General features: G+C 35.7%; 1 protein-coding gene across 1 annotated transcript in view; it reads right to left on the reverse strand.

The window, feature by feature from the left end:
- KCNH7 (potassium voltage-gated channel subfamily H member 7) overlaps window positions 1-24,964 on the reverse strand; it is a 207,952-nt gene that overhangs the window by 58,770 nt on the left and 124,218 nt on the right. The window contains exons 3-8 of the mRNA XM_057367653.1: window positions 24,240-24,395; window positions 18,315-18,347; window positions 10,959-11,387; window positions 6,978-6,998; window positions 6,438-6,461; window positions 3,223-3,437 (exon numbers count right to left, since the gene is read on the reverse strand). Of these exons, the coding sequence (XP_057223636.1) occupies window positions 3,223-3,437; window positions 6,438-6,461; window positions 6,978-6,998; window positions 10,959-11,387; window positions 18,315-18,347; window positions 24,240-24,395 (878 nt within the window). The remainder of the gene's footprint in view (window positions 1-3,222; window positions 3,438-6,437; window positions 6,462-6,977; window positions 6,999-10,958; window positions 11,388-18,314; window positions 18,348-24,239; window positions 24,396-24,964) is intronic.

Raw genomic sequence — 24,964 nt, forward strand, 5'->3', positions numbered from 1 at the left:
CTAAAATATTTCTACCAAAGTATCTCACTCCTCTTTGAATGTTTTCTCAAAGTACATAATTTCCTCTAAACACACTGGCCATGACTTTTTTATTTACTTTATTCTTTGTTCTTCCTTTAACCTCTGAAGATGGCTTTGCACCATCCCTTCCTTTCTCACTGTTTTTACGACCTGGATTACCTCTTCAGGTTGTGGATATTAAWGAATGCAGCTGTTATCTTTGGAAAGAACCAGTTGCATCCTGTGCTACTGATACGTGGTTTGATATTACTGGTGCATGAGAGAGAATCCAGAGTGCAGTGATCCAACAGGGAAACTCTCTGATACCTTAGTGTGGTGCATAACAGAGTCCATGTCTCTATATTTTGAGCTGCACAATGAGGAGCCACAGGAGTGGAACTGTCAGGTTATAGGAGCAGGATCAAATTTCTCAGCAAGACTGAGGAAAGGGAGAAAGGCAGTAAGGACTACAAAGGGAGAGATGGATGGATGGATGGACAGATGGACGGACGGACAGAGGGAGGGACAGACGGACGGGTGGGTGGATGGATGGATGGATGGATGGATGGATGGATGGATGGATGGATGGATGGATGGATGGATGGATGGATGGATGAATGGATGGATGGATGGATGTTTTAATGGTACAATATGTGTCTAGAAGAAGTCTCCCATGTCATCAAGTCCTGCAGTCACAGAAAATACAGCGTGTTATATATCCCTTCACTACATTTCTCAGGCTCTTTCTAGCAACACTTAGAATTCCTGCCCTAACTTCTTYTATTAGAAGACTGTCTCAGAATGTTACAACTCTGATTAAGGGTGACCTTTAAACTTACCATGGCTGTTTGATACTCATTTGCTCTTTTACTGATATTGCTCCATAGATTAAATAGGTCATATTGCTCTCCGTGTATTTTTGATGCTATTTCACAGATTTACCAATCAGAGATTGTACCAACATATATCCTAACTATTTCATCTAACATTTCCACCATATTCTGTTCTCAACACTGTGCTCAAAYCCTCCAAACCCACTTTTGCACTATTCTACAGATTCATAATTGTTCTATGGCCTAGGAAAAAAATTACAAAGAAATTTATAGCCAAACATGCAGCAGAACCTTCAAAGAGCTGACGCTTATGAAAACATATTGAAATCACCAGGAATAGAAACATAAACAAGACTTAAACCAGCCACTTTTTTCCTCTGTCTATGTCTATCTAATCTAATTAATGAATCACTAGTTAATTAGATCCTCGGCCATTGTAATATCACAGACCTACATTTTTTCATACCTCGTAGGAGTTTTTCCCTGTACACAAGTCTAGAGTTTAGGATGAAGCAGCAACTGAAAACATTGATAAGTGAATGTAATAACAGAAMACGCAGCAGCTGCAGGGAATTATTTCCAATTATAATGAATGATATYGCATCAAAGTTTGCTAYGCAAATYGTGCTCTGCACAATGGTTGAGATCRTTCTAGAAAAGGACATAAACCAATGTCAAATTAAGTTGGAAGACTTTTGTGCAGTGTAAAGATTTTAGAGTGCATTTCAAATTTAATTTTGAATTTAGTTGGTATCAATTTTCCTGGAAAGATTAGCTGATCCATGCCATTTCCATTGGACTTTTCATAAAATCTAAATTATTTGGAGAACAAACATGGATTTTTTAAAAAATTCCTGCCCCCTTTCTACCCTCAGCTGTGTTACTAATACATAGAATCTCAGTACTCTAGCACTAAATAGCCAGTCAGAATTTAAAAAAAAATACAGAAAGAAAGAAAAAAAAAGGCCCAAAGAACCTACCTTGCCTCATGCTTATATAACTTATAAAAATTAGTCTTTTTTATATAACTTGACTTCTTGCCATATTATCTATGAAAAGATTTCTATGTATAACCACTATGAATAATTTAAAACATATCAAAATGGATCCAGAAGTGATTATATCTTTCAAAACTGACCAGAGAAGAGAGGACAATGGTTGCACATTCAAGTCAGCTATTAAAGACAAAATATATGAAAGATAAAAATCCAATTACTTTTAGGCAYTAACTGATCTCAAAATAGAACTGATAGAACTTTTATCTCTATTTCTCTAGGAGGGTGTACAATACATTCTTTTTTATATCTGCCAAAGGGAGTAGGATTGGGGACAATATCTGCCATTGTACCATTGTAGAGAAGCCGCAGTTTGGTCTGTAGAAGGCAGGTCAACACTTGGGGACATGGTTTAGTCGTAGACTTGTCAGAGCTGGATTAATGGTYAGACTTCATGATCATAAAAGTCTTTCCCAATCTAAACAATTCYGTCACTCTATGATTCTAAGTCAAAAGCTGCTCTTGGCAAGATCTTCCTTATGGAATATCTGTCTGCATTCTACTACAAAGCACTTCTTACCTCTTTCGGTCTGTCAGTGACTGAGCATTTAAAGGCCAAMCCTCTGCTTCCTATAAAAGTTACTTAGGATATTGTCATCTCTTAATATTTTTTTTTCAGTATGTTCCACATTGGCAGCCTGTCCTAGTCACTCTCCTTATGAGACTATAACACAGTTGTAGCAATACTGAAATTAGCTGAAAAGTTCTGTTGACTTCAGAGGGCACTGCATCTGTGTTACAGTGAAGAAATATGCTGTCCTGAATTATACTCAGTTTTGTTTCAATTATATGCCTTGTTCCCAAGATATATCATACATCCAGTCCAAAGGTATCTTCTCTTCATTTTGACAGCCTTTGTGATGCACAGACATAAAAGATACCCACAAGAAAGAGCATTATGAAAAGCCAAAGAACTTGAACAGAAATTATGAGTTGTAATTATGATGCAGTAGCACATCCACCTCCCATTTGTTATGCTGTGCCTTACACTAATCAGCAATTCATAATGCTGAGGAAAAATGAAGAAGAATGAAACGAACATTTATGAATGACAGGAATCACTGAAATTAATGGTCTAATTTGAGGGCACTTGGTGCATTCCAAGTGTTTCCATTAAAAAACAGAGTTGAGTAGTTTTGTTTGTTGGCAGTATCATCTAATGTTGTAGACTACCTCATGTRCAACTGAATTGAAGGTAAATTAAGTAATGATTTAAAGACTTCAAATTATCCTGGAGACAGCCAAATCACTCATTAAAAGAGTGATCTATTGAATACACTGATAATGAGATCCACAAAACTGAAAATGAATTAAAATAATGTGTATTACCTTACCTGGGTAACCTTCTCTGTTACATTGTGCGTTCGGTCTTTCACCTTAGGTGCAATAATTGCTTTCTCTGAAGAAGGAGGAGATGAAGATTTTTTTTCACTTTTGATATCTGAAAAGTTCAGTGTGAGTTGAGGAATTTTGTTGATTGTACTGTATTTGTTGAGATTTGAATCCGATGTGGATCCCAACAGACTTGACTTGATATGATTGAAAGGCCCTGAAAAATGGAACACAAAATTAGTATCTGAGAAATGCAGAGAAATAAATTATCATTAATGTGGGATATGTTAAAAGAGTGGTTAAAAACTATTTTTCTGTATATTATTTTAAAAAGAATTCTAYTGCTAATATGATTAAAATCTAATATTAGCTATAAACGTGACATTTCCTTTACATATAGCCCTCAGTCTTTTTTGCAAAGTTAATGGATTCCAGAYTGAATAATGCTTCTATCCTTACTTGTTTTCATGTTATTGGGAATGCTGGTGTGCTTTTATTATAATTTTGGCTGAACATAAAGCCTATACACTCATTTGTTTATAAGAGTGGAAATAGGACACATGATTATATAAGAGTCCCTGGTATTAGAAACGGGTCTATTATCACATCCCTACCTTGCTTTTGCTCGTATCATGGGTCAAAGAAAYTGGAAAATTGAGTAGACTCACAAAATATGCTCAATTGTCATCATTAACAAAATATTGGAAACTATAGGGATACTCAAATGTAGCATATTAATGGACTATATATAAACTTCTTATACTAGTTTAGTGCATTGTGATAGATAAAAAATAGGGAGTTGGTGTACTTTATGAGGTACATATCCTTTATAATTATTCTTTTCACTATTTCACAGAGTCATTTGAAAAAGAAAACAATACAATTGATCAGAATACTTATTTTGTACTGTAATCATAAGGTTCATTGAAACCAAAAGTACTCATTGCAAGGAAAAGTTGGTTTTGAGAATAATACTGGAAAAAAAGAACWATAAAAATGCTTAGACAGTAAGAGCCAAATCTATTCAGGGGTTTAAGAAAAAATCCAGGTCTTGCAATCAGYAGCAATGTACCTAAAGTGTACGATTGAAGGGAATTTCTCAGATCCTTATTGCATCTTAATTCTATTAAGGGTAACAATGTGATGCTTTTCYCTTCTACTGATTTTTGAAGTTTTCCTTTTATCTTCCTGGGAGGAAAACAAGAATGTGTTTGTTGGTTCAGGAACAGTCAATGGGATAGGATTAGGACTATGGGGTAAATTGCAATGTCAACAGTGGAACAGTTGATTTTATTTGCAATGTGTGGATGAATGAAATTCAAAGCAACCATCTGCCTGGGGAYGGCTTTGGGGAAATGCTTTAGGCTGTGCTGAATTCTCTTTTATTTGGCAAAATTTTTTAAGTGAGGGCTGATTTTCTATCACACMTGGTTTTGAATGCTTTTAGCCATCATTTAATTCTCTTTTTAAGCTTAAAAGATTTTATGTATATTTTCTACTTTTCTACCTCCTGAACTCATGATAACTCTATGTTAATCTGGGCTAGAGACAGAACATCTCTATTTCTCCACTTCAAATTGTGCCACAGCACAGAATTCAAGATGACAAGGGAGGTCATGAGGCTCTAAACTAAAATTTTGTATGCAAAAAAGAATTTGTGGTGAGTGTTCTAGGCATTAAACTGCAAAACAGTCCTTCTTTTTCGCCTAGTATATTCTTGGTGGAACAGCTTCATTGGAAAAAGAAAGAAAGCACTACATTTCACCTGAAAGGAATGGTAAAAAAGCCTGGTCCTGGGGATACCACCAAGGAATTGTGATACTATACTCAAATGCCTTTTGAGTGAGATTCAAKGATTAAGTTCTATCTTTCACATCATCTCCATGGTTCTACTAAAAAATAGTGTTCAGAATATATCAGGGCTCACAATCTCCTTACAAATCAGTGAAGTGATTAATTGGGCTGGTGTGTGCTACATACATATGGCCAGACTGCAGTTTTTCAATCCTACTTCCCTATTAGTTGTTGCAATAGTGTCTGAGTATTGAATAGGTTTAGATGTAAGCAGGATATCAAGTTGGAACTATTTGTCAGATGAACAAGATTCTTGATACCTTAGGGATTCAAAGGCAAGAGGAAACTATAATAGCTTAGGCAAAWCTGTGATTAGATATTAGGCAAGATTTTGTTTTATTAGTAGCTTTATAGATGCTTAAATGGCATTGAACTTTTGGTTTCTGGGATTTACATTTTWTATTGCTTCCATTCCAAAGGGGATTACTTGCTCCTTTGCTACCAAATACTCAGGTCCTAGAGCATGTTAATAGGCTTAAGTTCATTGCACATGAGAATAAAACCTTGCTTTCTTTTCCCACCTTCTTTTTGCTTTAGAAAGTGGTGAGACGTGTAATGAATCTCATTGACAATGGTAATTGATTGAAAGACAGTATTAGCTTAAGTATAACTCGCTCAGGCTGACAGCAACTGAGCTGATACGTAACAGCCAGTGGGCCATTGCTATACTCTTATAGCAGGAAGTAATAAAGAGACCATAACAAATCACAATCACAATTGACACTAATTGGCAACCTGATTGACAGTTTCAACAGAGAGGCAGAGAGTTGAATTAGCAGGGAGAATGACTTGCTTCTGCCTAGCCTAAAATGGAGAAGCAGGTTAAGTTTGAGSTCCCCATTTTCTTGGTAGGATTTCATTTTCCTTGCTCACACAATGCATTGAGAAATAATTTCACTCTCCTGAGCTGCCAATTCATCATCTTGCACCAGCAGTAAATACATTTATAAAAGCACAGTACAGAAACTGCATGTTTTTCCTCCAAGATTTTACCAACATATACATGAAGCAAACACAATGATTTTTTTTAGTCCACAAATTGCTTTACARAATCTAGGTCATGCACTGCATGCAGTTTAGAGAGATTTTACCAGGTACACACACTTTTTGCATCATGCATGAAGTCACAAACCAGTTTTCCCACAGATATAAATATGGCAATTAAACCGAACACTTTAGTAAGTGAACTTCCAAAATGGAGGTAGTAATTTATGCATTATGTTCAAATTGCTTCTAAAAGACGTAGCTCAGTGCTGGTGAAAAGAAACAGTTTTGTAACTGCACTAAATATTATTTAAACATGAAATTGGCAATGAAGTTCATGCATGCACACTTTGATGCTACAGGAAGCTTGAAACCATACCCCCTGCCATCCAGGAGCGTGAAACTAGTTTTAAAGAGACAAAAGAGGAATAAGTGAAGATACTTTCACAAGGGTTCTGATTATCAGTTTATTATTTTTTGAGGTAGTTAACTGAAAACTAAGCACCTTGAAACAACAGATAATTTGTCCCCATACAATCATACATCCTTTTAACAGGTAAAACTCCTGGTAACTTCAACAGAAGTTTTGACTGCTTAAGGACAATAGCACTGGTACAAGTACYTATGACATGTTCTACCTCCCTCCCTTCCTATTTTGAATTAATAGATAATTCAGTCAAAAGGTGTTTAACTATGCCTTCACTTTTTCCAGTGATTCGTRGTTAGTGCTTTGAGACGAGTGTTACACGAATAACTCTTTTAGCATGTTTAACAAATATAATATGTGTAACGCGCTTAACCCTAGAGAGGTTGACATGAGAATGTTGCATTTGAACATTCCATACAGCAGGCAAAGTAACATGCCAAAAAGTGTGGCTGATTGAAACACTGGAAGGTACAGTCTAGATATATACTTTACCTTTGACATTGCGACCATTATCTGGTTTTCAGCACAATAAAAGTGAAGAAAAAGAGAAAAAAAGACAACTAAAATCTACATCAGAAAAAGYAGAAAATATGGCTTCAAAGTGTGCATGGTTTGAATTGAAATATTGTTGCAMCTCCTTGATTGTATTATGCAGACTTTAAGTCAAGATGAAGTCACTTTGACAATTGGGAGATAATGTTTAAAAGTGTTTAGAGTAGGTCTGCAGGCAGTAGGACTGGCTTTAGCTAACTTGCCTTAACAGAAACATGATAAAATTGTTTCTCCACAAGCCTGGCATTGGGTTGGAAGACAAAAGTGCCAAGAAGAGSTGCTTAGTCCAACATAATTAAGAGAAGCTGAGGCACCCTCAGCAGAAGTGCAGGGTGGCTGCATGGGGCGTGGGGCTGCACAGGAGGCCCAGCACAGACCCCCTGGCCCCACGCCTGCCTAGACTCATGGGAGGAAAATTTTTTAACATGGCAGCAAGCTAAGCAATGCCCTTCTAAATAAGTGCTGGAGAAAGATATATCTTAAACCTTTCTTCAGCTCTTAGGTGCCTTTCTGCAAGGAAACAGTGGCAAAGTTTTCTGTCCTCACAGGCATACCTGGCCCTGAATCCTCTCATAAGATCAAATCTTTTCAGGGAGAATATTATTATTATTATAGCTGTTATTATTATTATTATTTTAAAGAAGCTGCACAGGTGCAGAGGTAGACACCATGCTGGTTCACATGGCAACACACAAGGTGATCCAAGAGCCACCATCTCCCTGTGTGTGCCCTGCCTGGCCGTGTCTCTGAGGGCTGTGAGGAGGGTCTGCCTGGGAATGGGGCCTTGCTCCTGGTGCCAGCACCCACGGTGAGCGGGTTATCAGCTTGCAAAGGGGCTCAGGACTCACACGGACGTTCACCTGCACTGTGCTGAGCTGGCAGGCCACCAAAGAGGCGAAGGTCTTTGTGGCCTGGCTGTCCCCAGCAGCCCTGTCCCTTGGGACAGCACTCAGTCCCTGGCATGCTGGGCACCATGGCCCAGAGGCCATGGCATGCTGGGTGGCATCAGAGGTGTCACTGGGCCTTGTCACACCTGCTGCCTTGCTGGCTTTTCCTCAGCTTCCTGAGCATTGGGGAGTACYGGGATATCGAGCTGGGCCCTCTGGACCCAGGGTGTGGAAGAGTGTGTAGTTTCTCACAGCCCAATGCCTTCCTGAGCCGGGCAACTGCAGCACTACTGGAGATCAGGCTGAGTTAGGCTCAAAAGTCTGCTCCTGTTTCAGAAGCCTGCAGGGATCTAACTGAGTCCACTTTCTGAAGACAATAAAATTTCGAAGAGTGGCTTTGAACTTCTACCCGCCYACAAAATCTGCTGGTGTTTCAGGTGAGGTAGACTTGGCTGCAGTTTGGGTGGTGAGTGTATGACACAGTTCCTGTCCTGATGCTTTTGCAGTCATACAGGCAAATTTAGAATGGAATTTGATCCAGTACACTCAAATAAATTTAAAATCCTAAGCTGTCATTTTTATTGTAATATCTTTTGGCACATAATGGGCACAGTGATAATTTTAAAGTGATAGGCAATGAGGCTACATAAATTAATTTAACACATGAAATAATTTCTATTCTCAGTTGCATTATCTTAAAATTTGACTGCGGGTAAATTACTATAGTTAATATTAAGCTAAATAATGTTATTCTCTTTCAGAATTCTGCTTTACTGATTCAATTAATATTATTTGAACTGGAAAGGGTAGGCAAAAATTGAAGCTTGACTTGCTTTTTCAGATAGAGTAGTAGTTTTCAAATGATTTGGGAAAACTTAAAATAAAAATGGAACGGGAGAATATATTAAACCCTATGTTCCCTTTGCTCACAGTTTAGCCCTTCAGGACTGTAGTTTACTTTTACTTGTATTTGTGGCTTTGCATTCTCCCTGCTCTGAAATTCTGAAGGCCCAGGGTAGATGATTTAAGCTGAATCTTGGTTGCCTAACTCACATGGACAATTTCATAGCAATGGGGTTTTATGGCTCACCATTGAAAAAGGTAATTAGGACTTGCTGGATAATATAATTTAAACATCTTTGCAGCATAAGGTGAACGATTCTAGTATGATTGTAAGCAGATGGCATCAAGGGTGGTTATTAATTCTAATGCCATTCTGAGAACCATACTCAGTTCTGCTGAGATTTTCTAGAATGAGTATGTATGACATAAACCTGGGGCCTGATTCACTACTATTTTGTAGTTTTGCACGGTGGAAACAGAGTGAGAATGTTTTGTCTGTTTACACTGTAATTGACCACATCACATGAGAGGCCAGAGAAATTAAATTAGATTATTGACTCGTCATAGTAAAATTCATTTTCATTAGTACTTAACTTAAATGGTATTTCATAAAATGGAGATAGAAATTTTTGCTCCTTCATTCAGCAAGCAATAAATAATGCCATGATTTCTGCATCAGCTTTCTACCACTGTAATCAAAGACACTTAATATTCAAACTGATTTTTACACATTTTCATATATATATATAACTGGATAACTGATCAGTTGGGAAGTACTCTAATGAAAGTATGTTCTGAAAATAGAAATTGAAAAAATAGATGTTTTTAAATGTGTTTTGTTTGAAAGATGAGTTTAAATACATGAAGAAATTTAAACCAATATAAAGCTTATGCAATAGATCCACAGAACATGCTGMAGTTCAGCCTTGGAGATTTTTGTCTCCTTATTTTGAAATCTTGGCTTAATGTGAACATGAACTATACAAAATGGTATGGTTTAGGATGGATTTAATTGAATTTTCAGGTTCATTTGAACTGGAAAGAAAACCAAGGTCCAAAAGAAACAGAAAGAATAAGTAAGTACTTACATATTATATTTAGTATAAAAAGAGTGCCTGGAAGGAATGATTAGCTTTGCTATTCTACCAGGAACATTCAGTCTGAGGAACATTCAGATTTATATTTCAGGAAAAGTATAGAAGCAAGGGGTTCTTGATGYGAACTTTCCAAAAGACAGAAGAATTTAAAGGGATTTTACAGCTGTGGTCAGTGAATAGGAGATAAACATGCCATCATTGAAAATGAAAATTAATTTTCCTGCTAATTTAAAAATCTATACAGAGTCTTCCATGACAGATGTTTTTGGAATCTTAAAATATTACCCATATTCCCTTGTCATGTGCCCTAAATAAAAAGGTGTGTAATGCAAGTCACTAGCCCATCAGTAGCTGCAAAAGCATTGTGTATATGTGATACTTTTCTTCGAAAGCCACTTTCAAAGGACCTCAGAATTCACAGGTCTTTCAAACCTTGGCTAAACTCTCTCCCAGGTTTCTTAAATCCTGYCTTCAAGAAGAAATCATGGACTGCATTACACGGATTTAGGAGAGACAGTAAAAACTAAGAAAGAGGAAACATCCTTGTAGCTTTTGCTGGTTGCATGAATMTACTAGCACTAGGAGAAAATCACACTTAAATTAATTTTACACTAAGCATTTCACCATTTCACTACGTATTTCACTGTTCATTACATGAAGTATTCTAATGGAGTTGCTGAGGATATTTTTCCAGCATGAGAGAAAAAGCAGGTCTCAGTGCATTACGGATTTAAGAAACTTATTGGTCTCTGAAGTAGGATTTCATGCAGTCAAAGACAATCTAATATATGCAGGTATAGGAGAGAATAGTGCATGCAATTATAATTTGACCACCTTACTCCCCCCCTCCCCCTCGACACCAATATTAGCTTTAAGAATGTTGAATCCAACATTTGCTATATCCCTACTGAGAAGATAAACACCTTGATTTCATTCGTCTCCTGGGAAATGAAGAAACAATATTTAGTGTACATAAGCCTCGCATATTTGGGTGCTTAATATTTTTAGTGCATCTTTGAATGATTATATTTAACTGATTAGATTTTTTACGAAGTGATGATAATCAAAGAATAGAGATTGATTTTCTGTCATACCTTCACTTGCGTGACGGTCCCTAAAAATGTTCTTGGGATGGACGTTAAAGCCTTCTATGTCRTGTACTGAAGATGCTCTCCGTATACTACAAACGCTTTCCTTTGATCTGGAATGGGTTAGTGGATTGCTTGTCTGTATCATGTCAGGGTAGAGTCTGTCCCATTGCTGCTTAGGTGACGAGTGGTCAAGAGGTCCAGATATATTAACCAAAGGTGAACATTTACTGTGTTGAATCAGTGCTTTTGTATCATCCACTTCTGAAGGACTACAGCTTTCTTTTGTAGGTGATTTAAAGTGCTTCATTGCCACTGAGTCATCRCTGTGCTTAGATGAATCAATTATAACTGCATCAGGGTCTTCCTGTGGTAACGACTGCTTTCTGTATGTTAAAAGTCTCAATCCAGGTAGCCGGAACCCAAAAAGTCTGCCTACATGTAAATACATAAAACCAAAAGAAAATATTACACATTAGTGCCTGGTCATTAAAATCAGCTTTTTTTCCCACTTACAACACAGGATAATAGCTATTCTTAATGAATTACAATGCTTAGTAATGGAATACATAAATATGAAAACATAATTAAACGAAGTTTGTTATAGTCGTGGTGTTAGAAGATTTCACAATTCAGTGAGAYCTAAGTTTTTGATCTTAGAATGGGAATAGCAGCATTAATTTTACAGCATATTTTAAAAACTATAAGGTTCAGATGGTCTCGTTTCCAAATTTAAAGTCTATATATATATATATATAAAGCAGCCAGAACATGTCTAACAACTTTGCTTGACAGTTGTTATCCTGACATAGATATTTGTGAATTCTGTTATTAGTGGAACACCATGTGTTTATGAATGTACTGCTGATATATGCCTTTACTGACTGCAGATTAAACAGGAAGATACCCGTGCTAATTGCTTGCRAAAGGAAAATAAGCTGTATATCAGTTTTGCTACAATCCTTTCCAATTCTTATATCTGACAATTAGATGAAACAATTTTGATGAGTTTCAAATGAAAAGTAAAGGAGCAAAGCAGAAAAAAAGAGCAACACAGCTCTCAATCACTTATACAATACAATTATTGTTTAAATTTGCATGGGATGGGCTGGGTTTGGCTTGGTATGTTGAATAGCAGGGTAGATTATCCCGAATGTGTGGAAAACTAGCACTTTGTGTAATGGTAAGAAATATCAGTAGCTGAGAGGAAGAGTAAAATATTAAGTAAGCAATAATAAGTATATATTAAGGAACTATAGAGGAGGAATTGCAAACTTTACAGAATATCCTTCTAAAAACCAAAACCCAAATAACAAATATTGTAGGATTTTGTACAATACAACTCACACATGTAGGCACAGAGGTTTCAGATATACAGAAAACAAACAGTTTAGAAAAAAAAAACACTAGAGAAAGGTTAACAAAATAATTTAAATAACTGAAATGATCAGGTGTCATTGCATAAACAGTCTGGCTTAATAGTTTCTTGTCTCTCATCACTTTGCTACGTAAGTGCTTCCAACAGTTAATCAATACTTAAATGATTTTTCTGAGAACATTTCAAAGCATCTTGTTATTCTCTCTTGCTGGAATAAGAAGTTCTATTTGGGATAAGATTGAATTCTTTTTTTCAGTCATTTTAAATTGTCAGCTTTTGTAGCTACCTAACATTTATTAATATTTAGCACTGAAATCTATCATTCCATACTCAAATGTTTTGAAATAGTCTTTTTTTTCTGCCTATGGCCAACAGTAAGTGAAGAGGAATTGATGACCCAGCTTAATCATTTAATGTTTTAAAATGAATATCCTATATATTAAGTATTGAATATTGAACTGTATTTTGAATTCTAAATGAATGAAGATGAGAGTACTCTGCTCAGGAAAACCTGTCCAAGAGCTAAAGTTGCTATACTAGATGACACTAAAGTTCCGTCTAACACACTGTTGGACCTTGATACTTCCCAATAGTGGATACATGGAGGAGATTAATACTCACTGCATTGTGTCATTTCTCTCACTAAACTCTCTCAGTTTCTTGCTACTTGAAACCTTCTGAGCAGGAGGTGGTTTGTTCACACCACAAATTGAATRTTTGGTGTATATTCCTTCTATGAATTTGTTTCAGTGCTTTTTAAGTCAATTGTATTTTGATCTGCAAAGAATCCTATAGGRAAGAATTCCATAATTTTATCATATGCTTGTGAAAATGTTCTTCCCCTTACCTGCTATAAACTTCTTGCCTTGGGGAAGGTTCTAGTTCTTATAAAAAGTGCTAATAAATACTCCCTTTTTATAGTCTCAGTAAGTTTACAGTTTTTCATAYGTCTGCTGAATTGCTTTTTGTATATCTCTTCTACAAGCTGAAGAATGCTTGCGTAATGTATTGTGTACCTCTGAACATCCTTCTCACTCTTCTCAGTTACTTTCTGTTTCTAATGTAATCCTTTTTGACAATGGCCTGAGTTACTTAGGGACTTAGGGATCAAAGCAGTGATATAATGGCTTTTTGTTTTGATCTTAGTTCACTTATAATTGMCAGTATTTCATTGCATTTTTGAATTATTTTTCTAACTGTGCTTATTTCAGACAACAGCTGAGAGATTTAGCTGTTGATCAGTAACAGATAATTTGGTCTCTATTATTATGCTTGTAAAAACTTTCAATTGCTTTTTTATCTCTCAGCCACTCAACATCCTTGCATAAGCCCGTGAATCTTGTGTAATAGTCTCAATAATTTTCTGACATATTCAAACATGCTCACATCATTGTTGGCACCTTTTTTATCTAAGTAATTGAAAATGTATTGTAAAATAAAGAACCTGTGAGACTCTACTGATAACATCCTAGTATTTAGAAATCTGGTGATTTATTTCCACCTTTTTTTCCCCACTTTAAAATATAAATCCATGTTACAATCTCGCTTTTTTGTCCTTGACAATTTTTGAAAAAGTTTGTTGAACTCCAAATATTTAGCAGGGMATTTATTACTCTAATTCATATACACATAACAGTACAATCAATAGACAGAAATCTCTGTTACATAAACCAGAGTCATGCATCTTTAAAAGCGCAGCTAGAGGTGCCAATTTTCAGTCTACACAGTGATATTCAGCAGAGTGCACCTTGGGAAYGTGTGTATTTCTTCTGACTTACTAAGTATGCATGAACATTACAACTGCTCACAGTTAGTGAAGTATGCAATTATTTTATTATTTTTAAATGCACCTAGAATTGAGCTGTAAAGCAGCTTATAAATCAATTTTCAAAGCTTATTGCACCCAAACTGAAACTAGTAATATAATACTCTTTTTATCAATTACACTGAAATTCTTAAAAATACCATTCATAAGGATTTCTGGCATTAGACACTGTTAAAGGCTCTTTGTTGGCACTCTATTTTAGTCATATTCATGGTGCTGCAGATGGCCCTTTCTGCCTCACCACGTTAATAGGACCATGTTATACTGCATTACTGATTTAGCTGTCTAACTGCAGTTCAGCTGGAAAGAATATTCAGTGAGAATTTTGCTTCTTGCTAAGACTTTTGGGMATGAAATAGAAAACTTAGATGAGCAGCTTTTTGCTGCTCTTCTATAGACTGTAATAAATACTCTCAAGGTTAAAACTCTATTTCCTGCTTTTTAATTAGAATATTCTAAAAAGAAGGAGTACTGCTATTCTTCAGCGAATGGGTAATGAGCTACATGTTGTGTTGGACATTCATCTCTCTCCTGCAGCTAAAGTTATCAGGAGGCCCGTTCAGAATTTGTTTAGTTTACATTACTGAGCAGAGCAAGGAAGTGTAATAGTACAATTTGTCATGAAGCAAAATTCATGGCCTCAGGCCTGCTGTCCCAGTAAAGACCAAAAGTGCCACTGGAAGCTTTCCTGGCATACTGAGTAAAAGGTAAATCTTTTGTTTGGTAATGGACAACCCCTGCTTTGTGTAGGTGTGCTGTCAGAGCAGATTTATCTTGGCTTACAATACTCAAACATCCCTGAGATGTAACTGGCTATTTACTATGAATCTTGAGATAATGTTACATTAAATGCTTATGTTTTAYTGAAGACTAGATTGCCAAATTCTTCTTAATGCTGAGTCAGATATTCGTATGGCTTTTGTGTCTTCCTAAGAGCAATTGAGGAAAGCAATTGAGTCTGAGTCACTATTCCAGACTTACATTCCACCTCCTCCTTTCAAACCTTGCTTTATTGAATAAGTAATTTGCAAATGAGTTAATCTGTTGGTTGCACTTATTCTCTGTGCCATCTCAGCTGTTAGAATTTCTAAATAGTAGAACTCAGTCCAAAAATATACTGTAGATGATATAGGACTATTCTAAACTGTTTGCAGATGGAGTTATCTCCAAAGTCTCAAATTCAAATTGACTCTTCTTTCTTCYGGAAGCCTTTTTTATTTCTGTTTCATAATTTGGAAGATCAAGGGAGAAGACTTAGAATTCATGGAAATAAAATATTTTTTATTAATAGTTTTGGGAAAAAAATATAGGGAAAAATCCCATCTTGCTAAGAAAAAATAATATCCTTGTTTTTCCATAAGTATTGAATTAGGAAGTGCTAACATTRATGGAAAATTGGTAGTCTTAAACGTTAAATACAGCCATATGGAATTTTGTGCCAGGGGAAAAAAAAAAAAAGGAAGAATGAATATTAGTTCCCAAAAGGCCTATCAACAGCTACAATCATGGTTGCAAATTTCCTGCCCCAYCAATACAAAATGGGATATTCCAGCAAAAATGTAACTGAATGAGGATTTCTTTTTGTAACCCAATATACTTACATAATTAGTGATTCTTGTGTCTGTTCTGTTCAAATATTCCATCAAAGAAAAGGGAAATTATATTTGGCCTGAATACTGATACAGTGAAGGTATATTCACTGTACCTTCTAGTGATGCAAATGTGTATTTACATACAAGACACAGTGTTAAAGTCAGAGAAATGCTTGCAACCGACAGAGTTTTACCTTCACTACAATTTCTTTAGTAGTCTCCCTATGTGCTAYCTTCCAAAGTCTGTTTAGCCCATATCAATGGGATTCCTTCAATCCTATCCCAAGCGCTGCAGAAGAGTAATCCTAAGAGACAGCAGTGAAAAGTTGTGATGGCTYCTCAAAGATTTGCTCAACCAGTTTTTGTAGCATCACTACTAGTATGTTATTTTCATCCTGATGCAAAGCAGTTATTTAAAACCCAAGATTTGAAAGCAAAGGGAGAAGAAATACYAGCTAGTCTCAGGTGCCCTCGCTGGCAGCTAGATTTATGTTGTTTGTCTCAACCTTCTCTAGATTTTGACTTTCCAAAATCAAATCAAAAGAGCTCAAAGGTACAAAGAGTTTGCAAAAGATTATCTAAGTGAGGTGTAGAAACTGTCAGAACTGTTTCCTGCTGTGATGCACCACTTCTCCTAGGCTGAGAGCTGAACCAAAGTGAGCTGCTGGTGTTCCTGTACAAACTGCTAACTGTGGTAGGGTGTMGAAGAAAATCAAGTCTTGGATAGTTTTACGATACTGAATGACTGGTCTGGCTATAATATGAAACACAGGTTACTTTTTCTGTATATAAGATTAAAGAATACAACATACATATCCACGATGACCAACCTATGCTTAACAGATTTCCTTGACAAGGGAGGGTAAGATGGGTTRCTTACAACAGATGTTCCTYCAGAGCATGGGCTAATTCACTAATACCTTTGTTCTGAAACTTTCCCAAACAATAAGCAAAATTACTTTCACAAAAGTAGCACAAGTCAGCTCTTTGTTGAAATATTTTCTCATAACTGAATGCCTACTGTCACAGAATTTCAGGATCTAAGTTATCAGAAATACAGACACAGACAGTTATTGAATTGCTGCTCAAAGGCTTAGAAATGCCATCTAACTCATGCAACAGACTAAAGGAAACAATTGCTTTTGAGAAATGGAATCCCTAAACACTGACAGTCTAAAATAGCTGCAAATACTTGAATGTACTCTGGGCAAACACTGAGGCATGTGATGATGACTTATTTTCTGTCTGGGCACAGCAGGCCTTAGGACAGAGAATTACAGAAAGAGACAATTGTGGTTTTTTCAGTTCKTTTTCCCAAAATGTATTGAAGCATACTTAAGTGGATAATTTTCTTGCTCTGCTCATTAAATAATCCAAATTTATTCTCAGGAGGAAAAAGCAAGGCATATGCAATTATTAACTTTAGAAGCTAGAATTCATAATTCTCAGGCACTGAATACACTTTTTTCCTCTGCCATGGTCTCATTTAATTTTGTCACTTCTTTTAGGTTTCTCTAAAATTTAAGGTTGCAGGTGTCTTCTACCAATATAAGAAACCAGCAAWCTTCATTATGTTCCCTTGTAAACAAGAAAGTTTTCTCTTTGATGTCTGCACAGAGGACTCTTCCAGAATATGAAAGGTAGGGAATGAGGTCACTGGCTGCTTGTAGGGCTCWGCTGTGTGTGGTTGACCAGTGAATTTAGCTGGAACAATGTTAGCAGGGTCACCTTCAAAAGACATATTTRTATCCTTGAATGTTAATATGAATCAGTACATTTAGCTGTTTTCCTTCCCAGCTGTTGATAGAGATGTCATTTTGTTACATCTTCTTCATTAAAATTACAGGAGTTGAAATGCTTTCGTAAAAAAAGCCATATGAAAAAAGAATATTTCGTCTTCTCAGAAAGAGATTTTACTTGCATTTATATTTCTTAAATATAATTAGAAGTAGGAAAGAAGAAAAAAGTAAATAACTGCAATGAAATAAAATAGCAAGCATCACAGCAAATACTGCATGTAAATTATTTGTTTTTCAGCACAAGATTTAGCTGTCTTGGTGAGAATATGGTGGGTCTTTTGGCAGCTGAAAAAAGAATTCATTCTATCTATTAAACCAAGCTCTCAAGAAGTTCCTAGCCCTTCATCACCTGGGTTGCCAGACTCGATAGGATAAAAAATATTGCTTTTCTCTGAGACAGGAAGCCTGAAGTTGTTTTCTCTGTTTTAATACTGAATTCATAAACCACTATCAATTTCTGCGATGTGTTTTGTCTCATATATTGACTGAAAACTTTTTATGCTCCGCATACTGCAATTTTCGGTGATAATAAGATGAGAAGTATTATTAAATTTGGATTTTATATGTCATATAATTACACTAAATTTAATAGTTTKCTTGTTATATCTATAGTTTTGCAGAAATAAATATTCAGAGTGARAGCAAGAGCCTTATTATGACTTGCACTCTTCTGGAAATACATAAAATGTAATGAGATCTTGAAATAATATAGCCAGAACAAAGCAATAAAAAGATTTTTGTGGATAGAATTTTAGAAGATAGATTTACCTGAAGAAGAGCCACTTGAAAGGTTGTTACCATCTGAAATACAATTAAACTAAATTTACAAAAAGCTTTTTCTTGAAACAGATTAAAAAAAATAAACAGACTGTTAAAAGAAGGCAGAATATCAGATTTCCACACATTTTAGAAGCAAATTCAGGTAGCTTAAATTCCCATACAATACATGTAATGCAGAAGAATTGTTCTGAAAATATGTTGACTTTTATTTGGAAATTTTAAGAACTATTAATTTATGAAGTATTTGATCATTACCACTTTTCTTGCAAAGATCAATACAGATTTCCAATTACCAAGTTTTAAAGTTGGCTAAGGTTCCAGATAGAAAACTAAAGCAGATGTACATAGACTAACATGCTATTTCTCATAAAATGGAACTTCTAAATACTGATAAATTTTTYCTAGGCAATGACAATTTTATTTGGATGAAACTTACTGAAAAGTTGAAGAATTCATAATTTCCATTGGAAGAATAGTCTTTATTCATTGACACTTTTTTAAATAATGAGCTTAGTTCATATTCCTGATAGGCCTCACTTATTTCATGTCTTCATGGCAAGAACTCTTCAGACTATGAGTTGAAAACAACTGAAACAACTTGCCAGTTGTTTTCAGGTCTTTGAAATGCCCAACTTGCCTGRGTGCTTAAAATAGCCAAGTAATAATGGTAGAATTCTATGCCTGAGAAGTAAGACACAGTAGACGTAAATTCCCTCATTTTCACTGTAGATCTATTTTGTTTGCTTATCTTAAAGCAAGCACTTTCATGTTGAAGAATATAAATTAAAAGCCATATTTCTTGTAAACAACCTCCATCGAAAAGCTTCTCTATAGGAATTTTTTCTGCTTTCTAGTAGAATAATTTTTGTCTAAGCTGATAATTATGATTTTCTCCTCTTCAAGGTCAAAATCTATAATTCAATTTAGCAAGAGCACAGATGTGTTAAGCTCTCTGTGCTAATTCTTATTATGAATAATAGAGACATGTCTCTTTCKTCCATTACAGAATGAGGCAAAACTAACTACCTTTATACTTTCCTGAGGGTATGTATGATAATGTGGAATGACTTCACAAAATCATTATCCTAGACKTCAAGTTGCCTCACAGAACCCCCCCAGTTTTAAATGTCTTGAAAGGACAGATAGATAGGAGACCTGTTAAAATAAACAAAAATATATGACTGGAAGACCTGTCTGGTATGCATAAGTCACCTTCACAGAAAGCTACGGAAAGCTGCGTCACTCCCTCCTTTTAGTTTTCAATCTCTTTAAGCAGAGATTGCTTTTTAATGGAAAGTTTGCACAAGATATAGCAAAATAGCTCTGTGATAGTACCTGGCTGGGACTGTAATATAAACAACCAATTACAGTTTATGAAATCCAGGAAGGTTTCCTTTCTAAGATGAGCCTCAAGAGTAGCCACCATGAGGAAACAGAAGTAGAGCTACCCTACCTGTAATTCTTTGCAGAAGAGAATGAAGGATAATTATTTATCTCAGTGTTCTGTTAATTTAGGCAGTTAGGTGTTAGTGGAGCACTGAAGGTGATAATAGCAGAGGTTCATCTGTCTTTTGCTGGTGATTGGTGTTTGGCCATATTTTGCTAAGAGTTCAACACTCTTTCAGTTTGCCTAATATTTACTGTAATTTACCTTGCGGACAAATACACATAATTGACACTGGGGTTTTCAGCAATATGCTGCTGGTTGGTTAGATAGAAACATCTGTCCTCCTGAACRGAATTTTTCTTGACTAGCCCTCCTTGAAGATGAATTTGCTTCCAGTGGCACAGCTAAAAATAAGATCCTTATAAGGACAAATTKCTCATTACATTTTGGGCAAAGTCAGGGGTTACTATTACTTATATGCCATATTCTATGAGGYAAAATTGCATGCATCAAACAGTATTCAGTATTCATGATCCTGTTGTAGACCTAATATTTTTAGGACTAAAAATAYGTTTGCCTTTCACTAAACTGCTACCCTTACTCATATAGCAAAGCGTCCAGCACAGAAGAAGGTAAATTTTCTTTTTTTTTTAGCTAGCTCCTTGACTGGAAGGAAAGGCCTGATTTAAATTGCAGTTGTGCTTGTTTGAAACATCAGTGTATAGAGTTTTCTCTAGTTCGGAGATGTAACTCCATTGCTACCACTAGGAAAGAGGCAAACTTCCTGAAGAGTAASCACCTTCAAGAAGGTGCTTTGTTCTACTAGAGAACTGGCATATGCTGAAAAATAGAATTGTGGCAAACTGTAGGAGCAATGAAACAGAAAAGAGTGAAAAATCAGTTGGTYGTACTTTAGTATTTCTTTACACATTTAATACATGCTAAGATCTTCCAAAATTTCACTACTTGATTATACACTCTTCTGGCTGCCAGTGAGAACCAGTGATAAATTCTTGCAAGAAAAAATAAGGAGAAGAAAAGGATCAGCTGAAAGGACTTTTACACTGCTATTGTGAAGYCACTATCTTCACTTTTCACATTACTGCTTATTCAGCCATTTGCTGCATGTAAGATAGGAACTCTCGAGCACCAGACTAGAAAGAATTCTATCTGCCAAGCCCAGTGGTGAATCAGAACATAACTGTTTTAGCCAACATTATGGAACATAACAAAAGACAGGATTCTTGTACTAGAGAGCTTACAAACACTGTTYTAAATATCTGTAAGTGTTCAGCTGATAATTTTTTTTTAATTTCTGTCGATTCAGAGTTAAATGCAATCACTGAGTTAAACCTTACAAAGGTTGCTTCTTATCCATAGGTTTTTAATTTGTTCAGAGGGCCCTCAGCCCTATAACAGATTGGAATCACTCTTTTYTTCATCACTTGAAATGCTTTTCTATTATATAGTATCAGATTTTACAGAATCACAGAATGGAAGGATCATTTAGTCCAGCTCTTGAGTGAATGACCCATGCAGGGACCAACAATCATCCTCAACCTTGATGTTATTAGCACTCTGCTGTAACCAACTGAGCTCACCTCAGTGGCAATTTCTGTCATGAGGAGCCCTATGATAAGTGGWAGTGTTTAAAATTGTTGGCTGCAGTGTGCAGAATAGATGCTTTTAGAAAAAAGGAAAGGCTTTTCAAAGATACACTTGATAAATTTGCTCAACTCTTGATAAATCAATTAGAGGAAGAATGAGAGTTTGAAAAGTTATTTTGTCTTCTAGGGTCAGGAAAATAGCTGCAATTTATTTGCTTCCTAATAACTTTTAGTTCTCTCCTGCAACCTGACTCCATCATTTTTATTTGCTCTCATGTTGAAAAGGCATTCTAATATGAGAAAACTCAATCTACAGAGCTCTGGAAAGAAATCTCTCATGATCTGTGTGCTTCTGGGTAGTAGATGTTAATGTAATCTGAAATCTTTTGTCTTTTGTCATTAGCTGTTGCTTATCCTGGTTGTTTGTCAGAGATATATGGCACTTGTTATGTGTCTGTCTATTTTTATTCTCTTAATAGGTTGCTGGAATTGAAGGGATTTTGTTTCTGTTTTTTTTTGTTGGTTTTTTTTTTCTGAACCAGTAGCCATTACTGTCCACTTTTTGTGTGATCCAGTGAAAAGAGATCACCTGATTTATCTGTTTGAAATAGATTATGATAATGAAAACCTAATTATCTCCAGGACAATCTGCTGTGTATCTTTCTTATGCTGGGAACATGACTTTAAAAAAGAAGCTTTTACTAGTAAATAATCCACCTTTTTTGATTTCTTTTCTAGTTAATTGGCGTCTCTCTGCTTTTTCTAGATTTCAAGGCCTTTGTCTGTTTGTTTTAATTTAAAACCACCATTGAACTGTACACAATATCTTGCAGTTATTTCTGGATGTTTTGCAGAGTTTGGCCTCTTTCTTGAGAAATGTCTCTGCCAAGAGGAATTTTTGGCTATGCAGCATATTTTGTATCCCCATCCATCCTATCCAGCCCACACAACAGTCTGCTCTGAAACCATAAGCAACTAGGGTAGAAGAGGGAACAGCCATGTGCCCGCTCTAATTTCTGGCATCTGGCTGTACCCAATAGCAGGAGGATGTTTCAAGTCACCTTTCTCTGCCTTCTTCTGCACTTTGATCTCTATCTGTTACCGAGCTTGGAAGCCCACCTATTCATTTTTCAAGAAGTCTCAGTAAGGAAATCCCCTGTGTAAATTCCCTGTGTTAGGTGTAAATACTGTAAAAGAAGAGAAGGATGTTTTGACAAAGTGGTTTGGTTTTTTTTTTCAGATTTTTCCTCTCCAGTGGCTTTTCACTTTAAAATGTGGAAAGTAATAACACTTGAAAAAGTACAGTGATGTGTCACAGACATCAGAACAAAATGCTCTTTTTCAAGACATGAGGCTCTGTTTTTTATCCCCAAGAGGTATTTTTCCTTCTATTTTGTCAATAAAACCATAGTAAGCACCGATAAGCTGATCAATTTTATCTATTATAAAACTGCTTTTTGGATTGAGGAAGATGTTTCAAACTCACAAAATCATGGTATACTAAAATAAAACCAAAATATGAGTAGGGTTGACCTGATGTACTTCTTACAATTTTTTTTCTGATGCAATTTTATTTTTTTCCTTAYACCCCTAAATGGGATTTTAACCGTATCATTAGCAGATAAAGAGTGTTTTCTTGGTACTTCAAAAAAACCCAACAAAAAACTGCTGTATTGGTTATTAAAAAACCCAAACCCAATGCAAAACAGAATGAGAAAAAGGGTAAAAGCACAACATTTTAAGTATGTTTTAAAATATGTTTAAATATATTTTAAAATAGTCTAAAAGACTAAAACAAAGGCTCCTTTAAAAACATGTGACATTTGGTGAACAATAATTATTTGCAGAATGCAAGTTTCCAGTAATGGAAATTTTCTTTGCCACTTTCTTATACACCCTGTCACTGGAGGGKTATATGGACACTTCAGATACCGTGTAGTGTTTGCATCAAGAAAGTTTCTCCTTGCTTCTTACAGTGAGAATTGTACCTGTCTTTATTTCCTAACTAGAGAAAGCTGAAGTGTTAATTTAACAATTGGAATAATGTTAGAGATTATCTCACTGTGAAAAGGTGTTTTCCAGCTGTAGCTGAGCCAGCCTGGGTTGAGTGTTAATGCTCACCATTACAGCATGCTGTGTTTTACTAAGAGCTTGTACAAATGGGATGTATTCTGAGAAAACYTGTAGCAAGGGTAGATTAGGTTGAGTGAAGCTGCAAAGCAGAAGGGTCGTGTCTTGTTGCTCCACAGAGCGAAGGTCAGCAAAAGAGCACATTTCTGCAGATAATGGGACAGAAAGCTGCACAGTGTAGTCGTATAATAAATGGACTTTAGCGTTGAGTTTTCTAATTTTGACAATACTTATGTTTCAGAGTGGAATAAAAGCAAAACCTTATCCTGTACATCCAACCCACCCCCTCACCTCACCCCATCCTTAAGTCAATCTAAATACTTCAATTTGACAAAATCAGGATGCTTAATCATGTTTCAATTATTTTTTAAAATTTTCTAGTTTAATTTAAGCACATTTCACCAAATATCAATCAAATGCCACTAATTATTTTTTATAAAATAGAAATATTCAATTTTGAGAAGGCTAAGATCAAATATTTGGACTAAATCACAATTTCTTTTTTTTCTGATTTCCCTATGAAATTGATTTTTGTGAAGGATAATGAACTTCTGAGAAAGTAAATTTACACTAGTATTACTCACAAGACCTATGTTGTTAGTACTACTAGAGACCTGACAGATTACCAGCATCTTGCAGCAAGTTTGCTACAGTTAGCTTATGGTTTCAGATTCCATTTCAATTCAGTCAATCAATGTGATTGCATCCTTCGGTAACCTTATCGCCCATGTTAATTACTTTRCCAGATAAAAACAGAGATAAGCAGAGAAATTTCAGTGAGTAACTTACGATTTACAAGTTTAGATGATAATAYTGGCTTGGACTTCTCAGGAGATGCTGCATTCTCTTCATCTGTTACGTACTCAAAATTAATAATGAACATCATTGCTACTCCCTCTTGATTTTTCACTGGAATTATGTGGGTGTTGCAAATGAAGGTGGATCCTGCAGGTGAATTACAAAAAAAAAGAAAGAAATATATAAATGGAAGGAGACATCATTTATTTTCATTTCAGTAATTCTAGTTACACCAACAGACAGTAAAGCGTATTTCTTTGAATTTGATAATTGAGCATCAAACATCTTATTCTTTAATTTAAACAGGACGGTGTTCATAAAAAGAAATACCACTGTTCATCACTTTTTGGAGTCTTACCTTTACCAAAAGGCGTCTCCTTTAAAACATCAATGTTGTTTTCTCTTTTTTTTTAAAGTGCCTATATAGACAGACTTGCAATATAGAGACATTTAACACCCAAAGTAGCAATGTGAACACTGTTCCAACCAAAGTCCTTGCAAAGAAAGCATAACCTGATTCTTCTAAATGTCAAACCTTCTTCAAACATTTGGTTCTATTACACAGGATGAATCATGCATTAAGTATTTATGGATGTAAATATACCACTATTCTTATTTTAGCTCTCAGTCTTTTGGGGACTGTCAAATGTTTAGGTTTGTGTTAAAAATTGCATTTGTTATTTGTTTTATACTCTATCACAAAATTCTTCTAAGCT

This window comes from Malurus melanocephalus, unplaced genomic scaffold (genome assembly GCF_030028575.1).
Source record: "Malurus melanocephalus ecotype Western Australia unplaced genomic scaffold, MMel_1.1 scaffold_81, whole genome shotgun sequence".
Taxonomy (NCBI): domain Eukaryota; kingdom Metazoa; phylum Chordata; class Aves; order Passeriformes; family Maluridae; genus Malurus; species Malurus melanocephalus.